The 26364-nt window shown below is 38.4% G+C and overlaps 2 protein-coding genes across 7 annotated transcripts in view; one reads left to right on the top strand and one right to left on the bottom strand.

Moving 5' to 3' along the window:
* Positions 1 to 2116: 2116 nt before the first annotated feature.
* TNFRSF11B (TNF receptor superfamily member 11b) overlaps positions 2117 to 26364 on the bottom strand; it is a 28161-nt gene continuing 3913 nt past the window's right edge. The window contains exons 2-5 of the mRNA XM_082364407.1: positions 11202 to 11571; positions 7176 to 7367; positions 5257 to 5481; positions 2117 to 3338 (exon numbers count right to left, since the gene is read on the bottom strand). Coding sequence (XP_082220533.1) covers positions 2950 to 3338; positions 5257 to 5481; positions 7176 to 7367; positions 11202 to 11571 — 1176 coding nt within the window. The 3' untranslated portion in view covers positions 2117 to 2949. The remainder of the gene's footprint in view (positions 3339 to 5256; positions 5482 to 7175; positions 7368 to 11201; positions 11572 to 26364) is intronic.
* COLEC10 (collectin subfamily member 10) overlaps positions 5290 to 26364 on the top strand; it is a 184270-nt gene continuing 163195 nt past the window's right edge. For all 6 annotated transcript variants that reach the window (XM_082364440.1, XM_082364437.1, XM_082364436.1 and 3 more), the window contains exons 1-2: positions 5290 to 5426; positions 13347 to 13437. The gene's annotated coding sequence lies outside the window, so the exon portion shown is untranslated. The remainder of the gene's footprint in view (positions 5427 to 13346; positions 13438 to 26364) is intronic.

Here is a 26364-nt window from a genome sequence, read left to right as displayed (position 1 = left end):
GTGTGTGTGTGTGAAAAAAAAAAAAGATGTCACTCTTCCCATCTGCAAAAAAAAAAAAAAAAAAAGACTGTGTGGTACTGGTGAAAAGATAGACTTACAGATAAATGGAACAGAATAGAGAGTCCAGAAATATACCCACAGAAATATAATCAACTGATTTTTGACAAAGACGCAAAGGCAATTAAGGAAGAAATGCTTGTCTTTTCAACCAATCCTATGGGAACAAGTGGATGACCATATGTAAAAAAAAAAAAAAAGGACTTCAATACATATCTCACATCTTATGTAAAAATTCACTCAGTTATCAAGGTTAATATCAACAGTAATTAGTCATGCTGATATCATTTGCACCGGTATGATGTGAGAAGGGCCATTACCTATGTGATACTCTTTCCCCAAATCCATAACATCATCTATTCACGAGAAAACAGACAGACTGAAATTGAGGCATATTTTACAAAATGGCTCACTAGGGATATTTTATATTGGCTTTTCAATGATTCTATTAAGTCTAAAACTATTTCAACATTAAAAGTTTTGAAAAAGAGAAACTGACATGAATTTACGTATTATATTTCCCTTGGAGGAGAAGCTTGAGGCAGACTGAACCCAAAGGAGCAGCAGGTAAGCCAATCAAACTAACATTTGAAGGATTTATATTTGATACCATTAACTACCAAACTTTTCTTAAACTTAGCTGATGTATATGAGGCCATTTCATTTTCTGTGCACGAGAACTTTGGTGGAAGAACTGGAACTTCTGAAGGGAACGTGATGGCTGTTAGTTAACCCCTGTCCTCCTACTTAACGACTTCAGCACTTAATTTCCACAATATTTTCCACTCCCCGTATTGCAGCCTTGGGACTGATTCTCCAGGTTTGAGCCTCTTGACTTTACCTCTGCCTTTTCTTTCCCCAGATTTATGAGTTTGTGTGACATTTACCTGGATCTACCCTTCTGTCAAAGCGGCCATAATGATCTGGTTTCACAAAGGTAAGGTCGATCTGTGTTACATTCTGAATCATAGAAAAGTGAGAGAAAAGAGAAACACAGACTGTGAAAGGATGGGGTATAATGGACCCTGTTCCCAGTAATATCCCCTTCTTGGGAACTGCAGCTGATGAAGAGAGACCCTCACTAGCCATGTATTGAATATTTACACCGGTCCTCACCTAGGACAGCCAGAGTCTCTCTGCTAGGAATTTGACATTTTGAACTAAAAGATACAGAAATATAAGACTAGGAGAAAGTGTAGGAACTTCTGCCATCAAGGAACCCAGAGTTATCTTAATTCTACTGTTTCTGAGGCTTGGATACAACCTGTATTATTACCTGTAGCTGTTCTGGCAAATTACCACAAACTGGGTGGTTTAAAAGAACAGATATTAATTCTCTCATAGTCCTGGAGGGCAGATCCAAAATCAAGATATCAGTAGGGCTGTACTCGCTACAGAGGCTCTAGGGGAGAATCTGTTCCTTTCTTCCCTAGCTGATGGCTTATTGGCTGGTAGCCACGTCACTCCCAGCTGTGCCTCTGTCTGCACATCATCTTCTCTCCTGTCTTTCCCCTCTATGTGTCTCTTATAAAGACACTTGCCACTGGATTTAGGGCACACCTGGATAATCCAGGATGATTTTATTGTCTCAAGATTCTTAATTACACATACGAAGAAAGATCCTTTTTCTAAATAAAGTAACGCTCACAGGTTCTGGAGATTATGACATAAACATATTTTGGGCAGGGGGCACCACTCAACCAAATACACCATGCTTCCAATTAATTTTTTCTTATTAAGTAGTGCCAGTTTCTATTACTTGCAACCAAAAGAACTTAAGTAGTTTGGTCTCTTGATGCTAGTGGCAGTAGTTATAAGTTGTTTGTGCCATCTGTATACTAAGCTTGACTTCAGAAGTTCTCCAACTTTAGTGTAGTAAAAATTACTTTGGAACTTGTTAAAAATGCAGGTTTCTGCCCTCCTTTCCAGAGTTTCTCAATAAATTGGTCCAGGAATCTTCATTTTTAACAATTCCCAGATGGTCCTGATGATAAAAGAAAGGGAAAATTGTGAAAGCTCAGACCCATTCATGTCCCGTTCACATAAAAGCAAGAGGAAAAGCGATGAAAAATAATTTGAAAACTTTAATGATGTTGTTTATATAGTAAAAACATAAAATCTTTTAAATAAGGTACATTCAGTTTCTCAGAGCATCTAATATTCAGATAATTTATATTTCATACATTTTCCAACATTAAACAATTGACTAAATAATGCATTTTCTATAAAATGATAATTCAGTTTACACAGGTAAAAGTATATTACAAAAATACTCTACACAGGAAGAATGGCAGTACCTATTAGGAAATGTTACAAATGTTCTGTTAAAAAATATATTTTATCTCTTTCATTTGTCATAATAATAAACAGAATATATATTTTTTTCTTTCTAAAATTAAGTCTTACACAGTTTCCCTTCAGGATGGTAATATGTACAGACCTTATATCTGAATGAATATAAATAGCAAATACTATAATAGTGTTATAGATATATTAGTAAATTTTACAGAAAAAAAATGGCTTTCTAATAAAAGCCTCTAGTACAGCTGAATTCTCAAAGCTATTTAAGTTAGACATTCCCATGTTTAGTAAGGCACAATGGAGTCTAGTTTATTTCCAGTTGAATTACTGCAAGCAGTAACAAGGAAAAATATAGTCGGTAGATATTGGACCAAATCTGTTAGTTGGATAAATTATTTGGGGTTTATTAAACTTTGGGGAGAGATGTGAGTTCTTTCTCCGCACCATAGTTTCTTTTCAGGCCCTGTGGCCAAATCTAGTCCTTGGTGATGAGAAAGAAATCATTGTACCCTCCTCAAGCGCCTGAGAAACAGTTTACTCATTTATTGGATCTGGTCCATGGTGAGGAAACAGCTCAATGACCATTTCCGGTTATAAGCAGCTTATCTTTAATGATTGGACCTGGTTCCCTATCATTTCTAAAAATAGCTTCTGATATAATCTGTACATGGTGAAACTGTGAAGGAACCTGATGGTCTTCTTCAGACTCTGAGTGACAGTTTTGGGGAAGTGGTATGTCTTCAAGTGCTTTAGGGCATGCATCAGGCCCTTGCGGGTGTCTTGGTCATCATTTTTTATTCTCCAGAGGCTGAGAAGCTTCAGGATTTGATCACTTGATTTGCACGTCTTCATTGTTTTCTCAATGTCTTCTGTCGTCACTTTCTTCCCCGGCAAGCTTTCCATCAGCCTTCGAAGCTGCTCGAAGGTGAGGTTCATGTGCCCAATGTGCCTCTGCACGCTCTTTTCACAGAGTTCGATATCTGCATAAAGCAAAAGCCCAGAGACATTCACGTAATCCACCTAAAGCCACCGTAAAACTACCCTGAGGCAACAGGAGGTTCCCCAGAATTTCGTAACTTTAAGGATAACCTCCTCCTTTCCTTTTGGGGAGGACTTAAGTCATGCTAGTTATTTCTGGGAATTGAGTTAAATATTATTTTGTGTGACGCTAGGGTAATATGCCTGCCCATATTCTAGGTATCCAACACAGCTTTGTGAAAAGCCCAAATTTGGAAGATAACAGTGGGAAACTACAGACACACCGTTTTCTAAGAAAATTTGGAGAAATTAAAAGTGTAACCTTTTAGGAAAAACACAAAGTTCGCTATTTTATAATACAAACTTTCATTAACTGATACCCAATACATGTGCTATTTGAAGAATTAGGCCCTTCAAACGGTCTTTAATAAATAGCACCAGGAGATCATCAACACAAAGGAGGAGCCGTGAAAACCCAATAATATGAGGCCAAAGAACAGTAGGATACACATGGCCTGGAGAATATTTCAGTAATGAACTAGGACATAAACCTAAGAGGGAGTAAATAACGTTTCTATTGATGACATGAGTCATTTATTATCTGTGGGCCCGAAGGCAAGTCTCTTCATCTTTCTGGGCTGAAATGTCCTCATTTATAAAATAGGAAATTCGGTCCCTTCCAATTCTAACAGTCTCTGATTCTCTCCTTCCCTCTCTTTTTGCTTCAGGGCTGATTATACTTTCAAAGAATACATTTTGTTTGCCAAAAACAGAAGACAAGTTTACTCTTTGCACAAGTGAAACCATTCAACTGTTAAAACTGTTAGTCGCCTAAGATCTGTTGCCTCAGTTTCAGATGTTTGAGGCTTTAAGGTTGCGTAGGACTCCTCAGTCATTTAACTACATGTGAAGAGCAGAATGGCTTTCTCCTTGACGCTGTCTGCATTATGAAAACGCTCCCTCATTTTTTCTGCCATGTCCTCCCAATGCTAATTAAAGTCAGAACTTTTTCTACTGTGTATCCTAAAGCTTATGGTCCACACTGGATGAAACTTACTTCCTTTTCCCCTCCGATTCTCTCCCATCGTAATACACACACACACACACACACACACACACACACACACACACACACACAGAGTTTCTAAAGGATATTCTTTATAAAACTCTAAAACATGAGAGTACTTGGTTTTAACTAGCCCTTTTCTCCAAGAAGCTCAAACACTTTGCAGACCTTATCTCATCAATCCTCACGACATATGCTATTAAAATGGTAATCTTAAAATAGGCTGTGTTCAGATGCAGAGAACAAACGTATGGACACCAAGGGGGGAAAGTGGCAGGTGGTGGTGGTGGGATGAATTGGGAGATGGGGATTGACATGTATACACTAATATGTATAAAATAGATAAATAAGTAAATAAATTTTAAAAAATAAAAATAAAATATAATAGGCTGTGTTGTGAGGATTAATGAGAGGATACCTGTAAGACACTTAGAGGCTCTCTGGAGAGAATTACCACATAAATACAACATAGTTTCTTGGTAGAAATGCAAAGTAAGATCTAAAGTGGTTAAAGAACTTCTAGATAGTCCAGAAGGGATGCTCCTGAAACTGCTAAGGGGATCCAGAGTCAGATTTCCTGAGGTCTAGTCCCGCATTTGAAATGTATTATCTCTCCCTTTAGAGAGACACTTGAAAAAGAAATTGGGGAGTAGAGGAGGTGAGAATAAAGCCTCACATGACTGCTCTAGGAATAGCGTATCCACTATCACTTGATGAATACGTTTTCAGTCCAACAATCATTCCCAAAGGGAAACATCATCCACACAACTAAACAGGTACATAGTCTTGTTTCTGTTGTATGATAAACAGGTGTTCTGATTTCTGATCGAGTTGTTTATTTCAGGTTACCATACCTTGGATGATCTTCTTGACCATATCTTGGTCTTTGTTTTGATGCTTCCATAACTTCAGCAGCTGGAAAGTCTGTTCTCGTGAGCTGTGTCGTCGTTTTATCCTCTCTATGCTCTCTGCATTCACTTTGGTGCCAGGCAAATTGTCTACCAGGACACTGAGCCAGTTCGGGGTAAGCTTTGTGGGAACAGCAAACCTAAAGAATGCCTCCTCACACAGGGTCATGTCTAAAGGAAGGTGGGAAAACCAAGAAGATTTACTCAATAATTGGATTCTTGGACGTCCAAGGGACAAAAATAATAATAATAATAATAGTAATAATAAAAACCAACACAGTTGAGTTTTCCAGGATATTGCATGCTAAAATGAGAAGTTTGAATAAAATCAGTCTTCTGTTACCTGGTCTTAGTGGCAGATCACCAGTCCAACTGGGTTTATGTCCTTTTTAATGTTCTTTTAGGGCATTTTGTGGGGGGAGAGTTTAACAAACATCTAATAAGAATGTATTATTGCTATAAATAAATTACAGCAAAAATTCTATATATATAGCATAATGTGTATATATATGTTAATATATACATTAACATATTTTAATATAACTATGAAATATTTTGTTAAAGGTTTAGCTGGTGTCTACAGGTTACTTCAAGATCAATGTCAAATCACTGTCTTTAAGGGAGCTTGAAAAGTAATCTGAAATAGTGTATTATTTTCTGCACACACACAGACACATAGTTTACCTTTGGGAACAAGGATGGATACCGATGTATAAGCGTACATTAAGTGGGAAAATAATCAAACACAAAAACATGTCATTTAGAAAAGAAGTGCAATGGCCTGAGTGTCTGGGTAGGGTTGGTATATCCCAGGGATTAATAGTTTGATTTTGGATTCATTAGGTCTGGGTTTGAATCCTGACTCTGCCATTCAAGTTCATACATTAACTTGAACAAACTTTACAGTATTTTTATAAAGATTAAAGCCCATATAGCAAAAATGTCTGGCATATAGTAAGTGCTCAAAGAATGATAGAAATAAAATTATAAATGAATTAAAGAGAATGTTAGAGGTCACCCTTCTTACTATCCCTTCCCTCGTTCCATTATTTAATAAGAAAGCAGAAAAGCTGAATGACTTATCTAAGATTTTTACAACACAGTGAAAGAATGTTGAAACTGGGTTTGAATCTTCAATCTCCCAACCCACATTCCTATGTTTTATATACTTCTATGTTGCACAAAAAAATGTTTGGGGAGAGTCAAGCTGATTAAATGCTAAAAGGTCAATCCTCCTTGGTGTGATGAGTCCTTGGTAGAAGGTCTGAGGTTAGTGTGGTGGTAGGAGTGGCAAGGTGAGGACAGCAACCTGATTAGTGCCATCACCAACATGAGGTACATTCAGGTAACTTGAGCTTGAAGCTACTGACCTTTCCTGAATAAAGAGTTTAAGACAAGTACAGGAACTTAGAACTTCCATGCAACAGATGCAGTAATACCACAGGTAACAAAGCCAGTATTGCATTTCTAATTTGTCATCTATGTATGTCACTATGCTTCTTTGTTGCCAATTTATACTTTGGTTAATAATACAGGTATTCTTAAAAGTGATAAAAATGCATAGCTTAAAAAATTCTGCAATTTGGACTCTGATCATCGAGCCTTAAACAAAATCTTTACACCACCCCGTTCTCCGTGGGTAACATTTGATTCAAGTGTGAAAGCCAGGGTTTGGAGCATGATTGTGAGAAGATGGGAACTTTTTGAAAGATTTTGAGTTGTGGCTTTAGCGATGATGCACAGGGAATAGCCTTAGTTGGTTAAAATTCAAGAAAGGGAAAATATAAGTTTGACTAAGAAGGGCCGGAGGGTCTTGTATTCAACTCAGAGGTGGTACAAAGACTGATATTTTGAAACATAATTACCTATTCCACATTTGTGAGTCGATTCACTGTTTCCAGAACATATATTGTCATGCGTTGCATTTCCTTTCTGGGTTAGAAGGAGCCCAAATGCACTGCAATTTGTGTGCTTTCTACAGGGTGCTTTAGATGACGTCTCATTGGAGAAGAACCCATCTGGACATCTTTTGCAAACTGTATTTCGCTCTGGGGTTCCTACAGAAAATACCAAGCCATTTAGCACATTCTTCTCAAATACTTTCGCAGCAGATACCATCTTAACAGAGTTTGGATAAGATTTTTCACTTGGTTTTTACTGCTACTATTATATTGCACAGAACTTGAGGCATTTTCATTTTTCACTTCATTAGACAGAACAAAACTTCTAGAGTTAGACCCTTAGGCAGTCTCCCCTACTTGTAATACAAACACAAATGTGTTTTGTTGTTACCTACAAGCACAAAATTGGGGAGGAAAGAAAAAAAGGGTATGATGTTCAATTAGTCCTGCCTGTGCTAAACTGTCAGTAAGATCTTTTCGTCAACCATATTCTCCACACAATTATTCCTGGGAAATCATGAAGATAACTGCTGTGTAACTGCTGTAATATCATTCTTTGAAATCAGTACCCATGGAATGCCGCATCGTTAAATTCCAATCAGTTCCTACTGAAGTTCCTTCTTTCCTGAATCCTAATTTTGAAGCAACTCATAAGTAGGCTAACCTTGAGAAGTAAAAATTTACAACATTATAATAAACTTTTGAAGGTGGCAATAAAGTTGACCGTAGACTCAAAAGCGTAAGCCTGCAGTTACATAGTAAATGGAAGATGATATACCATTTGCTTAAACTGTTGAGTCTGAAAAGAGCACAGTCGTTAAAATTCAGGGAAGGGTGACTGTAAGGGCATTTTATTTCATGGTGGAAAGATACTTGATAAATTTGGGGAAATCATTGGCAGGAAAACTTGAACCAGTCAACAACTAAAGATGCTATTAAAAATAAATATCTTCAAACCCTTGACTCTATGCCTGTGTAGATCATACATTGCAGTGTACTTGCATATGAAAATACCTCCATCTAGTGTAAGCTAGTTGAACAGATTTAGACTTTAATATTCAAATGTAGCTTTTACAGGCCAATTCTGGCTGACGCAAGATACCAAATACTAAAGGGACAAATGAAAGCTACAGAAAGTTAATAAATTTCATTTATTAAAATTTTCAACCTCCCATCTCATTGTATCCTTTACCAAAACCAGAAAAAAAGAGCACAGTGGATCGGTTTTAGTTTCAACTCTGGCTTCTTTCTTTTCTAAAGGGATTGATGATGCATTGACCAATAAAAATGACAGACGGTTGGCAGAAAAAAAAGAGAAGGGGGAACCATGCATGAAACCTTCACATGTTAAATGCCATTTCCAGGGTTGCAGTGACATGATCTTAGGAACCACCTTAAAAAGAAGTCTATTTTTTTAAGTACTTTCTTGCTACACTCCTCTCCTTAAATGGGATCCAACTTGATACCAAATTCTACAGTATCGTAAGCAGAAGTATTTGGACAGAGATTCCATGGTATTCTTTCATTGCTAATATGCTGGGGATAAATGGTCTTGGACATCTGGATCCAAGTCTCCCTTTGCCAACTTCACAAAGAAGAATCTTGTCATTCTTCACATACATGTTGATGGCTTGGGTGTTCTCATGTGTCCCAATGAGAAAGTCATAGGTACAAGACATTCTTTCAGGTAATTTAGCCTTTAAAGTTCTTTACCAGGAGGAATCCAGGAATTATAGAAGGAAAGTTTCTTAATGTATTTGGAGGCTTTATGTAATGACCTTTCTGAAAATGACTCCCCTCTTCTATGATTGATACAACTTCTTATAAAAAGATGTATCCATCTAAGTAAATGATTTTGCCTTATTAATATCAACAGAAACATACAAAGTACAATCTGGCAGGCAAAATGTGAAATAGAATGGCAAGAGGAGTTCTGCTTTTCAGTGGAGAATTCACCATGCTAGCCATAAGCAATTACATAAGAATTACAGGACTAACAGGATGAAGGACAGTTGATCCTTGAACAATGGTGGGTTAGGGGCACCAACAGTCTGCACAGTCGAAAATCCCATTATAACTTTATAGTCAGCCCGCTGTAGTCGGGGTTCTGCACTCACAGATTCAAGCAACTGGGATCGTGTCGTACTGTAGTATTTACTATTGAAAAAAAATGTGCATACAAGTGGACCTGCGTAGTTCAAACCCATGTTTTCAAGGGTCAGCTGTAAAATATGGAGAGGAGAAGACAATCTGGCTTCAAAACAACAACAACAAAGAATGATTATTAAATACTTTTTAGAATAACACTACAGAATCTTGCCTTGTCTTTGGACTGGAAACCTCGTATTTTCCATGAGGAACTCCTTTGTAGGTTTCTAGGGAGGGAGCAGTGAGTAAATGAATAAATGTGTACCTTTGTACTAAGTCTTCTGGCTGCCTGCTTACTTCGTTCTACAAACAAATTTTCATGCTTATGTGAGAAAAATCCTTACTACTTCCATTATTTTTCAAAACTTTCCAGTTTCCAAGCTGCATAGCCCCTGCTTAATTAATTTTCCTACATATATAAATTACTGAATTGAATTAAATGGATCTGTTTCTGTTGGTTGGGCTTCCCCCTCTACATCTTGGCTTAGCTTTTGAGTCCCAAAGTATCATCCAATAAAAGCTAAGAAGTGTCACCAATTTCTTCCTCAGATACTCATACTAGAGCCATTTTAAGGAATTGTCATGCAATTTGCACCTTCTGTGATTAACTTTATAAAATTCACAACTTAGGAAACTTAGTAGTTCAATTTTTGAATATGTTTCCTTTGTAGGCCTTTAAACCTAAAATGTTTATAATAATTTAGACTCTGTATTACAACTTCTGAAAGTCAAAATAGTTACGAATAATTAGCATCCTCAAAACCAATGACTGTCAACCAGGGGTGATTTTGCCATCCAGGGGACATTTGGCAACGTCTGGGACATTTTTGGTTGTCACAACTGGGGGAAGAGTGCTATTAGCATCTAGTGGCTCAAGACCAGGAATACTGCTAAACACTCTACAATGTACCAGACAGCTGCCCACAAAAAGAATTATCCAGCCCCCAAACGTTAGTAGAGCTGAGGCTGAGAAACACTGCTTCAGACTGTGTAATTGGAATCTGTACCTATTACTGCTTCCTCCAGAAAAGTAAGTGAATACTCTTAATTTTCCCAGGCCAGGAGAGCATGCAGACTATACCGAAGCTTCGTGAATGTAGCAAAAAACAAAAAAAAAGTGGGTTGCAACTTTAAAAAATTCAGTGTACACTGGCCTTAACCTATGCTATGCAAAATGCAAAAAGAGAAAGTACTTTGTTTGTAGACAAGTACTTACTCTTGGCTTGACAGTCTGCTTTGTCTAAGATAAAGAATAAGCTCATTGAAGAGATGCTGCTACCATCTTTATCCTCCCAGACACTCAACTGCCATGCCAAAGGAAGAACTAGCTTCATTTTTAATAATGAACTGCATTTCCCCTAGCCATTCTCATTTCTTACATAATTAATTATAACTACCCATTGTTAGCATGCCAGAGCCTCATTAATATCAGCATAATTACTCTCTTGGTATCAATTAACATTTTTGATGTTCGTCAGAAAGCACTGCAGTTTGCAGCTGTCCATGCTGAAGTGAAACACAGAGGTACAGCTCAGCTATATACAGTGCAACTCAGAGTGTGTCCCTTTAAGAAAGAGCAATCAATCATGCATCTCATTAGAGAGTGATTTGCTGCATTTGAGATTTGTAACTAAATTGCCCCTTAGTGGCAAAGTGTTCCTCTGAGGAATGGTTCTTTGGCAGCCATCCAGACACATAGTACATACCTAGCAGGTTCCATTACCTTTGCAATTTGCTGTCCTGCAATGTCACCAGGACAAACGTGTTCCCTTAACCTTTCCCTACCACCTGACTTTGTATGATGCTAATGAATTTGGCCACATGTTGGAAGCGGATGCATACCAGTGTGTAGCACTCCAAATCCAGAGGGACAGCTCCTATGTTTCAAGCAGAACTCCAGCTCCAGGTAGCGCCCCTCCTCGCATTCGCACACGCGGTTATGGGTGCGATTGCACTCCTGCTTGACGTACTGCAGTTCCTTGCACACTGGGCTGCAGTACAGACACTCGTCGCTGGTGTGCCAGCTGTCTGTGTAGTAGTGGTCAGGACAAGGGGCACACAGGGTCTTCCGCCTTGCTGTGCAGTGCTGTTTTAGGGAGGTGCCAGGAGGACATTTATCACACATCAGCTGATGAGAGGTTTCGGGGTCATAATGAAGGTACTTTGGAGGAAAGGTTTCCTGGGTGGTCCATTTAATGGAGATGTCCAGGAACTAGAAGGAGAAAGGGAAATCGTGGCATGTTAGCATGGAAATGGGGTGGTCCTTCTGTGCAAAAGCATCATTAACCTCAAAGAGTCCTTTAATACCTGAAGCCTCATGCCCTTCCTGCCTACTGAGCTACAACCACAGAAAGTGAGTTCAGAAGCCATAATCCTTGCCTCTAAGTAGCTTAATCTCAAAGACCACGATGGCAATAGCAGTAAAACATATTAAGTAAATCCAGCTCATAGATGGCTGGAGTGGAAAGCTCATCAGAACAGAAATGATTACACTTAGATGCACTGCTAAATAACCCATGTGCCCTGATTGACACTTTACCTCCCTGGGCTTCAGGCTTATCGCTAGATTAGTGAGTTGGGTGAACTAGTGGTTCTCAGAACAGCTATACCAGAATCACCTAGACACCTTGATAACATGTAGATTCCTGAGATTTATATCCCTAAACATTCTGGTTCCACAGATGTGAAGTTGGGGCTGGGGATTTAAAAATCTACTGCTGTGATTCCCATGTGTGGAGCCCATACGCAATAAATATAATTTATTCACTTGACGATAGTTATGTCCCAGGCTCTGTTCTGGGCAATTGGGATACAGTAGTGAATAAAATAGTCAATAAACTCTGTCTTATGGAGTTTACCATCCAACTGGGGGAGTAAGAAAATAAATAACAAATTACACATAAATTATACATGAGAAAATAAGTGTTGTAAAAAATGATCAAGTAAAAAAGATTGGAAATATGGAGGGGAAGGTGGAGAGATTACAAACTTTAAATGGGGTGGTCACAGTAGCATATTTAGGACGAGATGATATTTTTCTTTTAGTTTTCCTGCTCTAAGATGTAATGATTCCAAACATGGTAAAGTAAACAGTTGGTGATTACAGTCATTCCGATCATTCATTCACTCATGCAACAGATATGTACTGCATGCCTACCAGAAATATACCAGAAATATGCTGGTGAGTAAGATACGATCTTGGGACTTCCCTGGAGGCGCAGTGGTTAAGAATCCGCCTGCCAACGCAGGGGACATGGGTCCGATCCCTGGTCTGGGAAGATCCCACGTGCCACGGAGCAATTAAGCCCGTGCGCCACAACTACTGAGCCTGTGCTCTAGAGCCCGTGAGCCACAACTACTGAGCCCACGTGCCCCAACTACTGAAGCCCGCGGGCCTAGAGCCCGTGCTCCACAACAAGAGAAGCCACTGCAATGAGAAGCCCGCACACCGCAACGAAGATCCAATACAGCCAAAAAAAAAAGAGAAAAAAGATGATCTTTGTCTCTGTGCAGCTGGTAATCTACTGGAAAATTCTTAGAATTTTAAGGCATATTTCCTCCATAACATCATATGGTGCAGTCTTGAATCTCATAGGTGAATGATGTCTAGAAAATTAAATGACCACCTCTCTTAAGGTTAATTGGCAAAAACTTCAGGGAGCAGGCAGGGTTTCAGAAGTTTCCATCCATAATGGCCGAAGAGCTGTGTGCATAGGAGAAAGAAGATTTTGCAGGCAAGAGTGCTGCTTGGGAAAGCAGCTCCAAATGAGTATTCTATCTTGTAGTCTAGATCTCAGAAGGTCTTCAAGGGAACACTGAAGTAGTTCTTCACACTAATTAGAAGAAAAAGTGTTGTTTGTGCGTAGGGGTGGTTTGTTTGGGTTTTATTGTTTGTTTTTGGTACAGGGATCAACACTGACTGTTTTCAGGCTTTGGAAAGGTGGCAGGCCAAACACAATAATTTTTTCCAAACTCTCTTCTTTGCAGAACTCAGGAAATCTCACAGAAACCCATTGACCTGGAAGAAGTGTGCCAAGCAAGGGAAACAGCACTCCCTTTTGAAAGAGGAATAACAAAGGTAAAGAAAGGCCTTTTTCATAAGCATTTGGGCATTTTAGTAAGTAATTCTATTCACTTCTTATTGGGACATGACAAGGGTCAGGGATGTCTGGACCTAATATGAGCTGATAAACCAGATTGAAAGAATAAAATATCTCACGTAGGGCCATGGACTTTTTAACTGAGAGGAATTTTCAGAGTGCTGTGATGTAAGGGACTCCTAACCAGCAAAAAGTAGAATACAGTGCAAAACCGCGGCTGCTTAGGTGGTATTTTCAGGATGCTCTCATGACCCGAGGGTTTTGGGGAAAAGTATGTTCTTGAATTTCCCTGGGGTTTTCTATTGGCTCAGATAAACTGGGTCAACATTAGGAGAGAGAAGTGGACCAGTAACGAGTGCAAGCTCTGGTTTGGTATGGATTTTTCGGAAATAGATGGAAACTGTTCATTCAGCACATATCTATTGAGCATCTACTGTGTACCAGGCATTGCGGAAGATCTTAGCATATGGTGGCACACAAAACAAAGATGCTCTTCAAACTGCTCACAGTCTAGTGAGGAGGCAGAGAACATAGAAGTAAAGGAATAAATAACTACAAATAACGATCAATGTTTTGAAGGAAATGAAGCAAGATGAACTGACTTTGTTGCTTCTTGGTCATTCGAATCATATTATGCTATATTTTTCAAGGCCCCTGTGTGGGTTTGGCTCCAATATTTCTAAAATATTCAACACTAGGGAATGAAGTTTTCCTGATGCAACTCTCAAAGACACAGGAAAGCAATGAAAAATGCTTTTTTTCTCTTGATGTTCACTTTCAGTTTCCTGAAAAGCCACTTTTGAGGGTTCTGTTCCTTCAAGAAGCTCAGCTCAGAGGTGCATAGGGACGCCTTTGTCTTGCTTGCTGCTGCTGAGTGAGCCCCATCCTGGTAGGGCTAGCACTCCTGAGACTTACCCCCGCCTGACTTCCCATCACCCCCCCTTTCTCACACCAACATGGCTCATTTACTCATCGGCTGACCCTTTTCTCTCTCACCAAGAAGTGATGAGGGTGAGATGGGAAAACCGCACAGATGGTGCTTGTGTTGCTCACTACAAGCAACCACACAAATGCAAGACCTGCCCAAGAACACTGATGCCATTTGTATTTTTCTAGGCAGTTGGACATGACACTGTTGGTTTCCTGAAACCATGCTCAGGAAATTAGTTGCCATCTCTTCAAAATACAGGGAAGCTTAGGTGAAACGAATCCACAGAGAAAAAACAAATAAATCAGGTTGACTTAAGGATTAGAGAGCAATTATAACGGTGAAGGTCATTTCTCCTCGGCTACCGCATGGAATGATCGTATATATTTTTTAAAACTCGGAAAGCCGTAAGGAACTGCAGACTTGTTTTCAGCAAGTTCCATTGGGCCTCTGTGTTTTATTTGAAAATTTTCCACTTTGGTAAAAAGACAGAACTCTGTGTGGCCAAAATTGGATACTGAGTCTCCCTATCTGGTTAGCCCCAATTCCTGCACCGAATTTCTGGAACCAGTTACTGGACAGAGGATGGGCAAAATTAATAAAGCTCTTCATCTCAGTCCTCTCTCTCACTTTCTACTGCCTTTCCTAGAAAAGCAATGAAGAAGAAGCCAAAGGAGGACAGAGCCTCTTAACACTGGCTCTATCTCCTTTGCCAGCTGATAATATTTGAAGTCTAAGAAGAGTTCAAAAATAAATTTTTCTGTGAAGTGCATAACATAACCACTGATGAATATCTGCAAAAGCCAGGACACGTACATAGGTGTCTCTGCAGAAGCATAAAGTGCTGTCTGTAAAAGAGGCCAGTCTGTTTTGGGTTATGCTTGATTTTTAGAGAAAAATTAAATGGTATTTTCTCTCCATTTTTTCTTTCTTCCTCTCCCCATTCCCTATCCGTCCATCCTCTGGTGTAGACCCCTAATCCTTGAAGGGAATCCAAAAGTCCTCTAATCTAGTGTTTCCCACCAGTCCAGGAATCCTTCCTGAAGCCCCCCATGTCTCTTTTCTTGAAAGGACAGTTCAGGCTCCATCTATAGTAGCTTTGTCCCTCTCCTCACCTTCCATTTTTCTTTTATGTTGGACTGTGTTAAAGAATGTTCTCTTTCAAACCCAACCATCTTTCCTCATCTATCAAATATTAGCAGGTGATGGTCGTGGGTGAAGGTGATGGGTGGGCTGAATTAGTTGTTCTCTGAAGCATTTTCTGGCTCTACCATTTTTCTTTCTATCACTGTAATATTGACAGAGTTTAAGTAGCCAATGAACTTGGAAACAAATGTTTTGCTCTAACCCCTCCTCCTACTTCTTGTTCCACTCTTTTATTTGTAAAACCCCTTTTGACAATATTTTGCTTTACTGTGCTTTGATTTACTGCGCTTCACAGCACAATATATGCGTTTTTTACAACTGAACGTTTGTGGCAACCCTGTGTTGAACGTCCATTGGCGCCATTTTCCCAACAGCGTTTGCTCACTTTGTGTCTCTGTGTCACATTTGGGTAATGCTTGCAATGTTTCAAACTTTTTCATTATCATTCTCTTTGCTGTGGTGATCTGTGATCAGTGATCTTTTTCTTTTTCCCCTGGCCGTGCCACGTGGCATGTGAGATCGTAGTTCCCCCACCAGGGATGGAACTCGTGCCGCTGCAGTGTAAGCACAGAGCCTTAACCACTGGACCGCCAGGGGCTTCCCTGTGATCAGTGATCTTTAATGTTATTATTGCAAAAAGATTACGACCTACTGAAGGCTCAGATGACAGCATTTTTTGACAATAAAGTACTTTTCAATTAGGGTATATACATTGTTTTGTAGACATAATGCCATTGCACACTTAATAGGCTACAGTATAGTGTAAACATAACTTTTATATGCACTGGGAAACCAAAAGATTCATGTGATGTGCTTTATTGTGGTATTCCTTTGATTGTGGTGGTCTGGAATCGAACCCACAATATCTCCAAGGTACACCTATACTGCAGAACTCTCTTATCAACCTCCAGTTCTCAGATTCACCCATGCCTTCCATTCCTCTGTAAAACCAAGGGCTGCCCCAGCACGCTGAATTCTTAGCCATGCCTTCTCCTTTAGCATTCCAACTCCCATTTGCTCTCTTAAAAAAAAGTCAGTTGTATGTTTGCTGCTGACTCTGTTGATGCTCATTGTATGTATGTGTCTATATATGCTGTAGTTGTAACTATAGTTAGGAGACTCAGATATTATGTAAACCAGTAAACATGGGCGTGAAAAAATTATTTTTCTATGAAAAGTAAATTGAATGCTTGGGGGATGACTTGATAAAGATGAGGCATGGAAAAACAAAACAACAACAACAAAACCCTACCATAGAATTTGAGGTAGCTGAGACAACTGCAAAAACAAAATGGGGAAAACATCCAGAAGGATTATATGATCAATTTATTTCAAAAATGTCTTTAAGTTCCAAAACTGAAATGGATGGGCAATACATTTTAGATGAGGGTTTTGTAAGAAAGACAGCGTGGGACTCCAGGTAGCCAACAGAGATTCTAAGAAAGGCCTTGACTGTATCTCAAAATACAGGTGATTGAATGTTTATTTAAATGTTTTAAGTCAAAATAAAATATTTAAGATATAGGTATGTAATTTTTATTATTAAATGCTTTAACTGATCTTTCAATTAATCACATAACTCTTAGTCCCAAACAGAAAATTTCTAACAAAATTCCCCATATTTAGGAGTCATATGGTAGTGGAAAGAAAAATGGGCAATATGAAGGTAGAATTCTGTTTTGTCTATTCCATTCTAACAAACACACATTAAATCTCTGTGCCAGGCGGTGAACTAAAAAATAATCTTTATAACACATTGGTTGGTACCTACTTTATGATGTTCTACCATTATCATCATTAAGTCTCCACAAGCTACAAAATGAGTCTTAGAATGACCAACCATCCCAGGTCACAGTTAATTAGTAGAGGCAGAATTAAAACCCAGAGCACGTGCCATAGAATACTCTTGTTTGGCCAAATCCTTTGACATTTACTAAATGCTCTAACTTATGCTGTAGCCTTCATGCATAGTCCAAAAGTAAGCCCTAAAATGCTAACTTTTCATTCAGATTCGAGAGCATAGTGTTAGGAGATCACGAAAGTGAGAAGATCAACCAAAGCCTTCCCAAAGTCTAGATGAACTGATGATGATTTTTCTTTCTTTGTGCTAAGACTAGCTCTTGTCCAAAGTTACTGAGATGGAAATTTCTTAGATGACAAGTGATTTCACTACAGCAGGCTACCAGTATGTGCTTCTCCTTAAAGGACACAAGAACACACTTCCTCCAGCAAATTTATTTTTGCATGATGCAATACAGCCAGTCGCATACCACTGGGCTTGCTCTCTCTGGTATGCAGAACCATGAGTGACCCAGTGGGTTTCCGTTTATGGAAAATTCATTAAAAGGAGCCCACACAAAGCTTGAAATAACTACTTGGTTTGGGAGTTCCTTTTGTGATCCCTCGTCATGATCTTTGCCGCAGAAAACTATTTGAGGACTATCCAGAGTTAGCTAAACTTCTGGTCAGTTTGGAAACCATAGTATTTTACAGTTCATCTTAGCCAAGAAAGGAAACATTCAGGATATATATCATGGTGAGTTTCCTAAAGATCTCTTGTAGTATAAACTATAAAGCTTATTTTTTAAAAAAAAAAAACCTCTTTTCCTATGAAGGTTAGTTTACTTGACTTTCTATAGTCTTATAGTGTAGTAACTTCTTTCCTATTTCCTCCATTCCTTAAATAATTTATCTATTCATTCATTCAGTGAACACTTATTGAAACAATTACTATGCTCTGGAAATATTGTTAAGCAATGGGGTTGAATAAGTTAATGTTCCTGTTTGCTAGAACATTCATCCAAAAGCCTAGGCTGATGTAAAAGACTCATAAATCACTGCAAAACAATTGGAGGTAAAACAGAGGAAAAAGAGGATCAAGAAAAGGCTCAGTAGAGAAACAGGTCAGAAATGAGGAGACGCTGACATTAGACAGTGGTAAGGAGGAGAGGAAGGGATAGGTATGATATATTAGCTGATTGCATGGGGAGGGAGGTACTAGAAAGAGCAAACAGAGAACATGCCCATGAATTCTGACTACTAGATATGTGCTGTTGCCGTTAATTACCAACAGCAGGAGGAGGAAACAGTTATGGAGGAAGACAAGGAATTTAGTTTTGGATCTTCCAACTATGAGACTCAAGTGATGATGTCGAGTAGACACTTAACTACATGTACTGGGTATTCAGGATAGAAACGCAGCTGAAGACACAGATTTCAGGGTCATGAACACATGAATGGCTCTAGAAACAGAGAATAGGATGGCATTACCCAAGGATATTGTACATAAGCAAAAAAAGATTAAAATGTTAACCTTTGGAACCTACAAACATTTGCAAGATGGGATGAAAAAGAGGAGGGGAAAAAAAAGTAGGGATATCACAGAAAGTTTCAAGAAGAATGCTAAATGGATAATGTATAATAATATCTAAAAAGCATACAGCTGTTAGATCCATTAGATTGATGTGAATTAACAGGAGCACTTTTAGCTGGAAACCTGCATACCAGGGTTCCAAGCTCAGTTCGACCACCAGCTTAATAACCCTTGGCCGTTATCTTACCTCTAAAATGAGAATAATCCTTATTTTATCTATCCCTATACAATTGTTTTAAAATTAGTAAAGGGACACAAATAAACTTGGTAAAGAATAAGATTCCAGACAAGAATGAGTCATTATTACATATGCTACTTACATAAGAGGTGGGAAATGGGGGACATTTTGAATCAGACTCATTTTAGGAGACACTTTGAAGTTTCTTGTTCAGTAGGGAGTAACACACCTAAAATATGCCATAAGTCGATTATCTATCCTATTCTTAATCATCTCCAGGAAAAGCATCTCTGACTTGTTTTTAAAATCAGTTTCAGTATCTTCCCAACTTGTATCACTTGCTTGGTCTAAGTAAAATATTTCAAGGCAGTTCCACAGATTTGCTTAGAGGGCTCAGATAGAAAAGGATTTGTTTCCATACACCTTAAATGCTTAGCATGGTGCTTATACATAGCAAGTATTCAATATATCTATTTTAATTTTATTCAATTCAGTAGATATTGAGTACCTACTATGTGTCATTAGGATTACTGGTGATTCTACAGACACAGATAACACAGATATCCTCCATGTACAGGATAAATTTTCAAGGACAAGCACAAAATCTGCAGTTTTCTCGTCTGTAAAATGAGAGTGATGACAGAATTTGCTTAAAGGAAGATTTTTTTTAAGCATCTTTCATTTTGCTTGGCATTTTGCATGTACTGTTCCATTTGTATTTAGCTTCTATTTTAAACGTAAATGTGTAAAAAAGCGGGTAGCTTATTTGAGAGGTTTATCTCCTGCTGCCAGTTCCCCACCTGAGGGTCTACCACTGCTTAATAATTTCCACAATAGCCAGGATTAGGTCTCTAGGTAAGGATGTAGAGCAAATGCGTTAAATCTGTTCATCTACTAGGAACTGATTTGCTGCCAACAGCTTTTGCTAGGTAAACAGGAGAAAGGAAACACAAGCAATTATGATTTATTAGATGAATCACTGGGCCAAATTTTACATTCTTTCGCTTCCCTTGGGGCTGAAGAACTGTCTCCAGGTAAAACTTAACTTTAAATGCGTTTTTTTTGGTTCCCCTCAAGAAGTTTCCTTTAGTTGTTTGGAGGCTTTTTAAATTAATTAGCAGTACCTTGTTTATGTTTGGAATCAACCAGAATTGTCAGAACAGATTTGCTTAGGAGGCTTGTGCTGCTTCAGAGGAGTTTTACAGATAATTAACATTTGATAGATTAACAAATAAATGAGATACTCCCTAAGACAAAAGAACTTGTAATGCAGGTAAACACTTCAAACTTCCCGAGGGAGATGTGTAGAAATCTCCCACATTTTGGATCTCAGATCTTAATATTTCTTCTCTTGGACTTCTATTAATCACCAGATTTGAGATATAGCATCAATTCTGAAAATTTCAACTCAACAGCAGGGCTGGTTGCAATTTTCCTTATAATTATGTCCATTCAGACCCACTTGACAAGCACAAGGGTGATATCACTAGTTCAGTTTTCTCGCTACAGTCCCTGGCATTTTGAGCTCAGAATGGGCAATACATTTCAGTATGTTGATATTTTTGAACATCAATTTTTAAATTCCATTTTATATCTACCTTTCCTCAAAGATAATACATTGCTCACATCATCCTATGAGTCAGTCTGGTTGCTAATGATCTAGATGGAAGCCCAATCAATATATGGTCAAGGGCAGCTGGTGAGAGAAAGTTAGAAAAAAACAGCCATGGTGGTTATGAAATGGAATAGAAACTAGAAATGGAAATGGAATAAAACAGGATGTGATTTAAACATGTAGACATTTATCTTGTGCCTACAACATGCAAAACATCAAACTGGAAGCCCTGGGTGATATGCTGAATAATAATAACATAGTATATTATAACATCATTACATAGTAGGCTCTATACTGAGCCCTTTCTTCACATGCTATTGTCATCCATCCCCTCCAACCACCTCTGAGGTGATAGTATTAACCCCATTTTATAGATGAAGAAACAGTCTCAGAGAAGTTGAGTGACTTGTCAAAAGTCACAGAGCTAGTACACATCTGAGCTGGGATTCAAATCCAATCTTGTCTGAACCTAAGCCTTTAACAATTGACTATTCCCCCTGGGAACCTGCAGTATTACGAAGGAGATGGGCATATAAATGATCACCTATGACACAATGTAAAATTCAGTAAGATCTATATTTTGTCTATCCGTCCATACATCCATCCATGCCATCCCATCCCCTATCTATCTGTCATCTATCTATCTATCTATCTATATCTATCTATCATTTATCCCTGTGAATAAATTCTTCTCTCTCTTCTGTCCTGGAATGCAGTAGTTCACACAGCCTCTCTGGAAGATGGTCTTGTGAGACTGAGCAATCAGTTGCACTTTATACTAAGCAGCGGCTTCTCAGTGATGCACCCCCTTGAAGTTGCCTTCCTTCCTTTTTTGCTTACTCTTCTTTCGCCCGCTCTTGCTTCCCTAGGATTGCACTTTTCTAATAAGGAGCTAAAATATAAAGTGTTTGCCTCATGCTCTATGCCCTAATGGGTCTGGACTTAGAATTCAAGTCCAGTAAGGAGGGCAGGACATTTAATTTCTACAGAAAAAACAAAGACAAAAATATGGTGACCCCCTCCAGCTGAAGGAGGAGCTGAAAAAAGGATGAAAAAATACATTGCAATCACTTTGACCAAGGATATGACTCTGAGCCGCATCCCAGGACATTCTTAAACCCGGCAGAGAAGAGAACTCTGGTTGAAGGAACCCAGGAGCTTTGCTCTGCTTTATGGGTATTTTTCACTGGACTCAGCTGCTAGATGTAAGCTCCTACAGGACAGAAAAAACTTCTCAGCCAGGTCACCTTAGGGAAAATTACTTAACTTCTCTGAACCTCAGTTTCCTTGCCTGTAAAATAGATACCAATCTCCGCATTAGAGGATTTTTGTGAAAATGAAGGCTGTTAGCATTGCCCTCTGTCCAGGACCTAGGATGATATAGAAATTAATATCTGGAACATGGTTGGTTTGCTGTGAAAGAGGGAAAGAGAAAAAAATGTGGGGGGTCATATACGGGCAATTAAGTGCTCCTATGTGGAAGTGACGTCTATCATTTACACTCACAAGTCATTGCCAGAACTATTCACACCCCTACCCCCTTCCTCCCCAGAGAAAACTAAGAAGTACAATCTTACCATGTTTCTGGAAGGGAGGAGAATGGAAAATGTTTACAGACGGCACTAACGACTACATCATTGTTCAATAACCATCACTCGCACTTTCTAGTTGACCTTTATTTTAGCACAATCTAGTTGATTTTTTTCCTTTTTACTGGGTGTTAGAAGAGACAGGAAACAGTGTGGGAGCAGAGGGATGTGTCTAACAGCCCATGTAGAGTTCCAGTGCAGTATTTAATGGTCATGCCAACCCACCCATTATCATGCTTATTTCACCTGAATGTTTGACACTTATTCCAAAGAGCAGTATGCAGTTGTCAAGTACTTCCTTGTGAATACAGATTGAAAACTCTGCTCAAAAGGAGTCTAAGGAGATTGCTGGTGACCGTAATTATACCGCTTTAGTAAATCCTGAGGGTATGTCTCGGACCTGGCTTCTAACTATGTGGGATATGAAAATACACACATTAATGGCTTCTATGCTCGCTGAAGACAAAAAGGACTTGTTTCAGAATGAAAAAATAGTTTTTGGTTTAAAAGAATATTCTGTGATCCTAAAGCCCAGAAGTCTTGCTACTTAAAAGCAGGAGACATTTCAAAAGCTGCTTCCTCTTGTGATCTCATTGACTTAAACAGAATTTCTTATAAATGAAACCAATTGGGCAGAAGAAACTTTGACAATTGCAACAAAATAGATTTTTTAAAAATATTTCTTTGGTATACTTTTTTCATAGATAACTAAGTCCATTTAATTTTTGTATGTCTGGAATATTAGCTAGTATATACTAAAAATTTTTGATTCATTTTTTAATGACAAAGGCTTAAAACTAAAGCAGACCTTCCACACATCACCTGGTCCAACACCCCTATTTTAGAGATGAACAAAGTAAGACTCAGAGAAGTGAAGTCACTGACTGGACCTCAGAGTCTAAGGCAAAACTGAGAAATAAGATCCCTTGCTTCTTGTCTGCTGTTGTAGAGCTCTTACTGTCATTACACCTCACAAATGAATTCCTAAGTTACTTTTGTTGGTGTTGGTGTTGGTGGTGATGCCACCTGATGGTGGAGGGGGGCTTTCTAAAGAATAAGGTCTCGATATCCATATTTTCTAAGAATAAAATAGTTTTTTTGAACAAGAAAGTACCATTACATGGCAAGGGAGATTTGGGGATCAAAGACCAGAGAAGAAAACTGAATTTACTAAAGGCGGTCACAAAGCTTAGATGAATTACTATCTTGTTTTAAATCTAAATTCATCTTGACACAGATTTTCCTACTTTAAAGTTGATTATTTAAGGGGCTCTTATAGAAAATGCTTCCAAGGTGCAGACTAAATTGTAGTGAAAATCCTAAGGCAGTAGTTTTTAGTTTTAAAGAAGATGCTTCAAGGAAATTAAACAATGTTTTCACAGTATTAAAACTATAACACTAAAGAGATGGATCTTTTTTTAAATCCCAGTAAGAAAGTAATAAATCAGGGCTTTTTGGAGCACACTACTTTTTTGGAAGTATGACCTTCAGAAATGACCTTTCATTTCCTCCTGCATCCTCTATCCATTTATGGTCTGGCTGATTCAGGTGCTTCTGAGAAATTGGGGTGAAAAAAAAAACCTACCCAAGCACCTGGAAAGTTATGTCACCTTGTAGTTGAGAGAAACCATTTTAGTGTGTCTGTAGACTGTTCTGGCCTTTGGAACATTCATTTAGCAAGGCCAGGTAAAAGTGAGAGGGAGCGGGTACCACACAGCTTCTTACCTAATGTGTTGTAACACTATTCTTATCCCTACAACTGTCTAAAAGAATTCTTTTTTTAGACTTTCTATGCTAGTTACCCCAAAATAAATATTCTGTGGTAGTGAGTTCCAAAAACTAATTACATGTCACATAAAAATACCGTGTGTATTTCAAGTTGGCTATACCTCACTCTTTCTTCTTGCATAGATAGTTTACAGATGTTGCTAGGATTTCTGATTGACTAGTTCCTGCTCTTGTGGGTTGCTAAGTTTTATTTTGATTTTTGTTTTCTTTTCTAAACATGGCTGCTATTACTGTTCATATTTGCATTTTGTTTACCTGACTATCAATATCAGAAATGTACTCTGGAGCTGCTTCCTCCTTTCCTCTCTTGCCCTGTGAAATATCCTTCCCTATGGCATAAAAACAAACAAACAGAAAAAACAAACAAACAAACAAACAAAAAACCCATTCTATGCTCATGACCCAGATTTTCTTATCTCAAGTGTAGGCTTCCCCTGTGCTCTGAACTTTTTTGAACCCAAATGCCTATTTGACATCTCCATTGGGATATTTTACGAATGTATCAAATTTATCAAACCAAGAATGAACACTTGATGGGAAGATCAAAAAGGGGATTCAGCTGAGGTTAGGTAGCACCTGCAAGGGTATACATATAAATCTGGTTCATTTTTGTTGCTCTCTTAAGAATGGACCTCCACGACGGTAATGGTATGTATCTTCAGAGTAGAAATGGACAAAAGAATATTTAAAATACTGGTCAGGTGGGTAAGGTGTTATATTTATATTTTGAAATAGATCAAAGCTAACATTAAAATGTTAGATCTCTGACAGTAAGCTACATTCTGTTGGGATATCCATGGAAATTGCTGGTAGGTTATACAAACACCCCAGCAAATCTCACCATACGTCCTTTGACTCAGCAAACACACATTTAGTGTCAGGCACTGTGCAGACCTGGGGGCTGTAAATATGAATCAGATGAAAATTTATGTTTGCAAAGAGCTCATATTTTGTTTACCACAGGTGTAGTACTATCCCCTAGAAGTTCTGGAAATTTGTGGGTGATTTCTATTGTCACAGTTTCTATGTGCTGCTAAATGTCCCCAACGATCAAGAATAATCCCATGTCCCACATACTTTCAAATGTCCTATTGACTGATATAAGTGATCTAAGTTAAAAAAAACAAACAAACCTATTTATCATTATATGAGCCTGGATTCAAACTCCATTTTATATATTTATACACACACACACACACATATATACACATATGTAAATATATATAAATATATATACACAAACACGTATACATATGTATATACATATAAAGTGGTTTTTGCATGATTTTTATACGTATTGAATTTTCTAGGAATTTAACAACATAAAATTTGATAGAGGGTTGTACTTTGTTTTGTTTAAAACTTTAGCGAGATTTGTTCTCCATTCAAAAAATCACAGCACCAAAGCCAGGACTGATCATGGTTTTGAACACCAATGTGACACATGTGCTCCCGTCTTTGTTCCTCCTAGTCTGTTCATGGCAATTCTACGTAAAGATGCTAATATAACATTACTTCACTAAGTCTTCTAGTGAAGCTTATTTTATTATAAATGACTTGCTTTTTATTTCTCCTTTATAGTATAGTTATGCCAGTATATTGATTTTTTAAAAATTCTGTATGTAGGTACAATATATGTGCTCTAAGTTTCATTTCAGGAGAGCAAGGGAGTTGTTACAAAGGGTTTTTTTAACAAGTGTATGGAAGAAGTCTGATCTGATGGAGAACTACTGCTCTACAGGGTAAGACACTCAAGTACACAGATAATGTTGGCATCTCTGCTCCATAGTAACAACATCAGGGGTAGCCAAGCATCATTAGGTAAGGCGCTGAATAATGCAAACATAATTTTTTACGAAACTACTCTTTCTCTGAAATATACTTTCCAGTCCTCTTTTTTGGGGCTGCAAAGGAGAAACTCAGGCTAAAGGAAATACTGCTGGTCAACGAGATGCAAAAGGAAATAATGCTTTTCACAGAAAGCTTTCACAAAAAGGGAACATGCAGGCGGGGGCGCTGAGAGTTGCTTAGAGCAAAACCCAGCTGGCAAGTTAGTGGATAGGAGAGCAAGAATATTTGAGTGTGTGCTTAGCGCCCCTTTGATAGACACTGCCATAGCTCTCCTTCTAGAACTAAGTGGATAAAACATCTGGCACGGAAAGCCTTCTTCCCTGACCAGTGGAATTTGACAACTGTGGTTTTAACCTAAGAAGTAAAAATTAAAGACCAGATTGAAATTAGGAATTGTGCTGACGGTTCATGGGTGATAGAGGCCAGAAAGGTTGCTA

This window comes from Balaenoptera borealis (assembly GCF_965194805.1).
Source record: "Balaenoptera borealis genome assembly, chromosome: 17".
In the NCBI taxonomy this organism is placed as follows: domain Eukaryota; kingdom Metazoa; phylum Chordata; class Mammalia; order Artiodactyla; family Balaenopteridae; genus Balaenoptera; species Balaenoptera borealis.
Note: the sequence above shows the minus strand (reverse complement) of the source record. Positions and strands in the feature narration are given on the sequence as shown.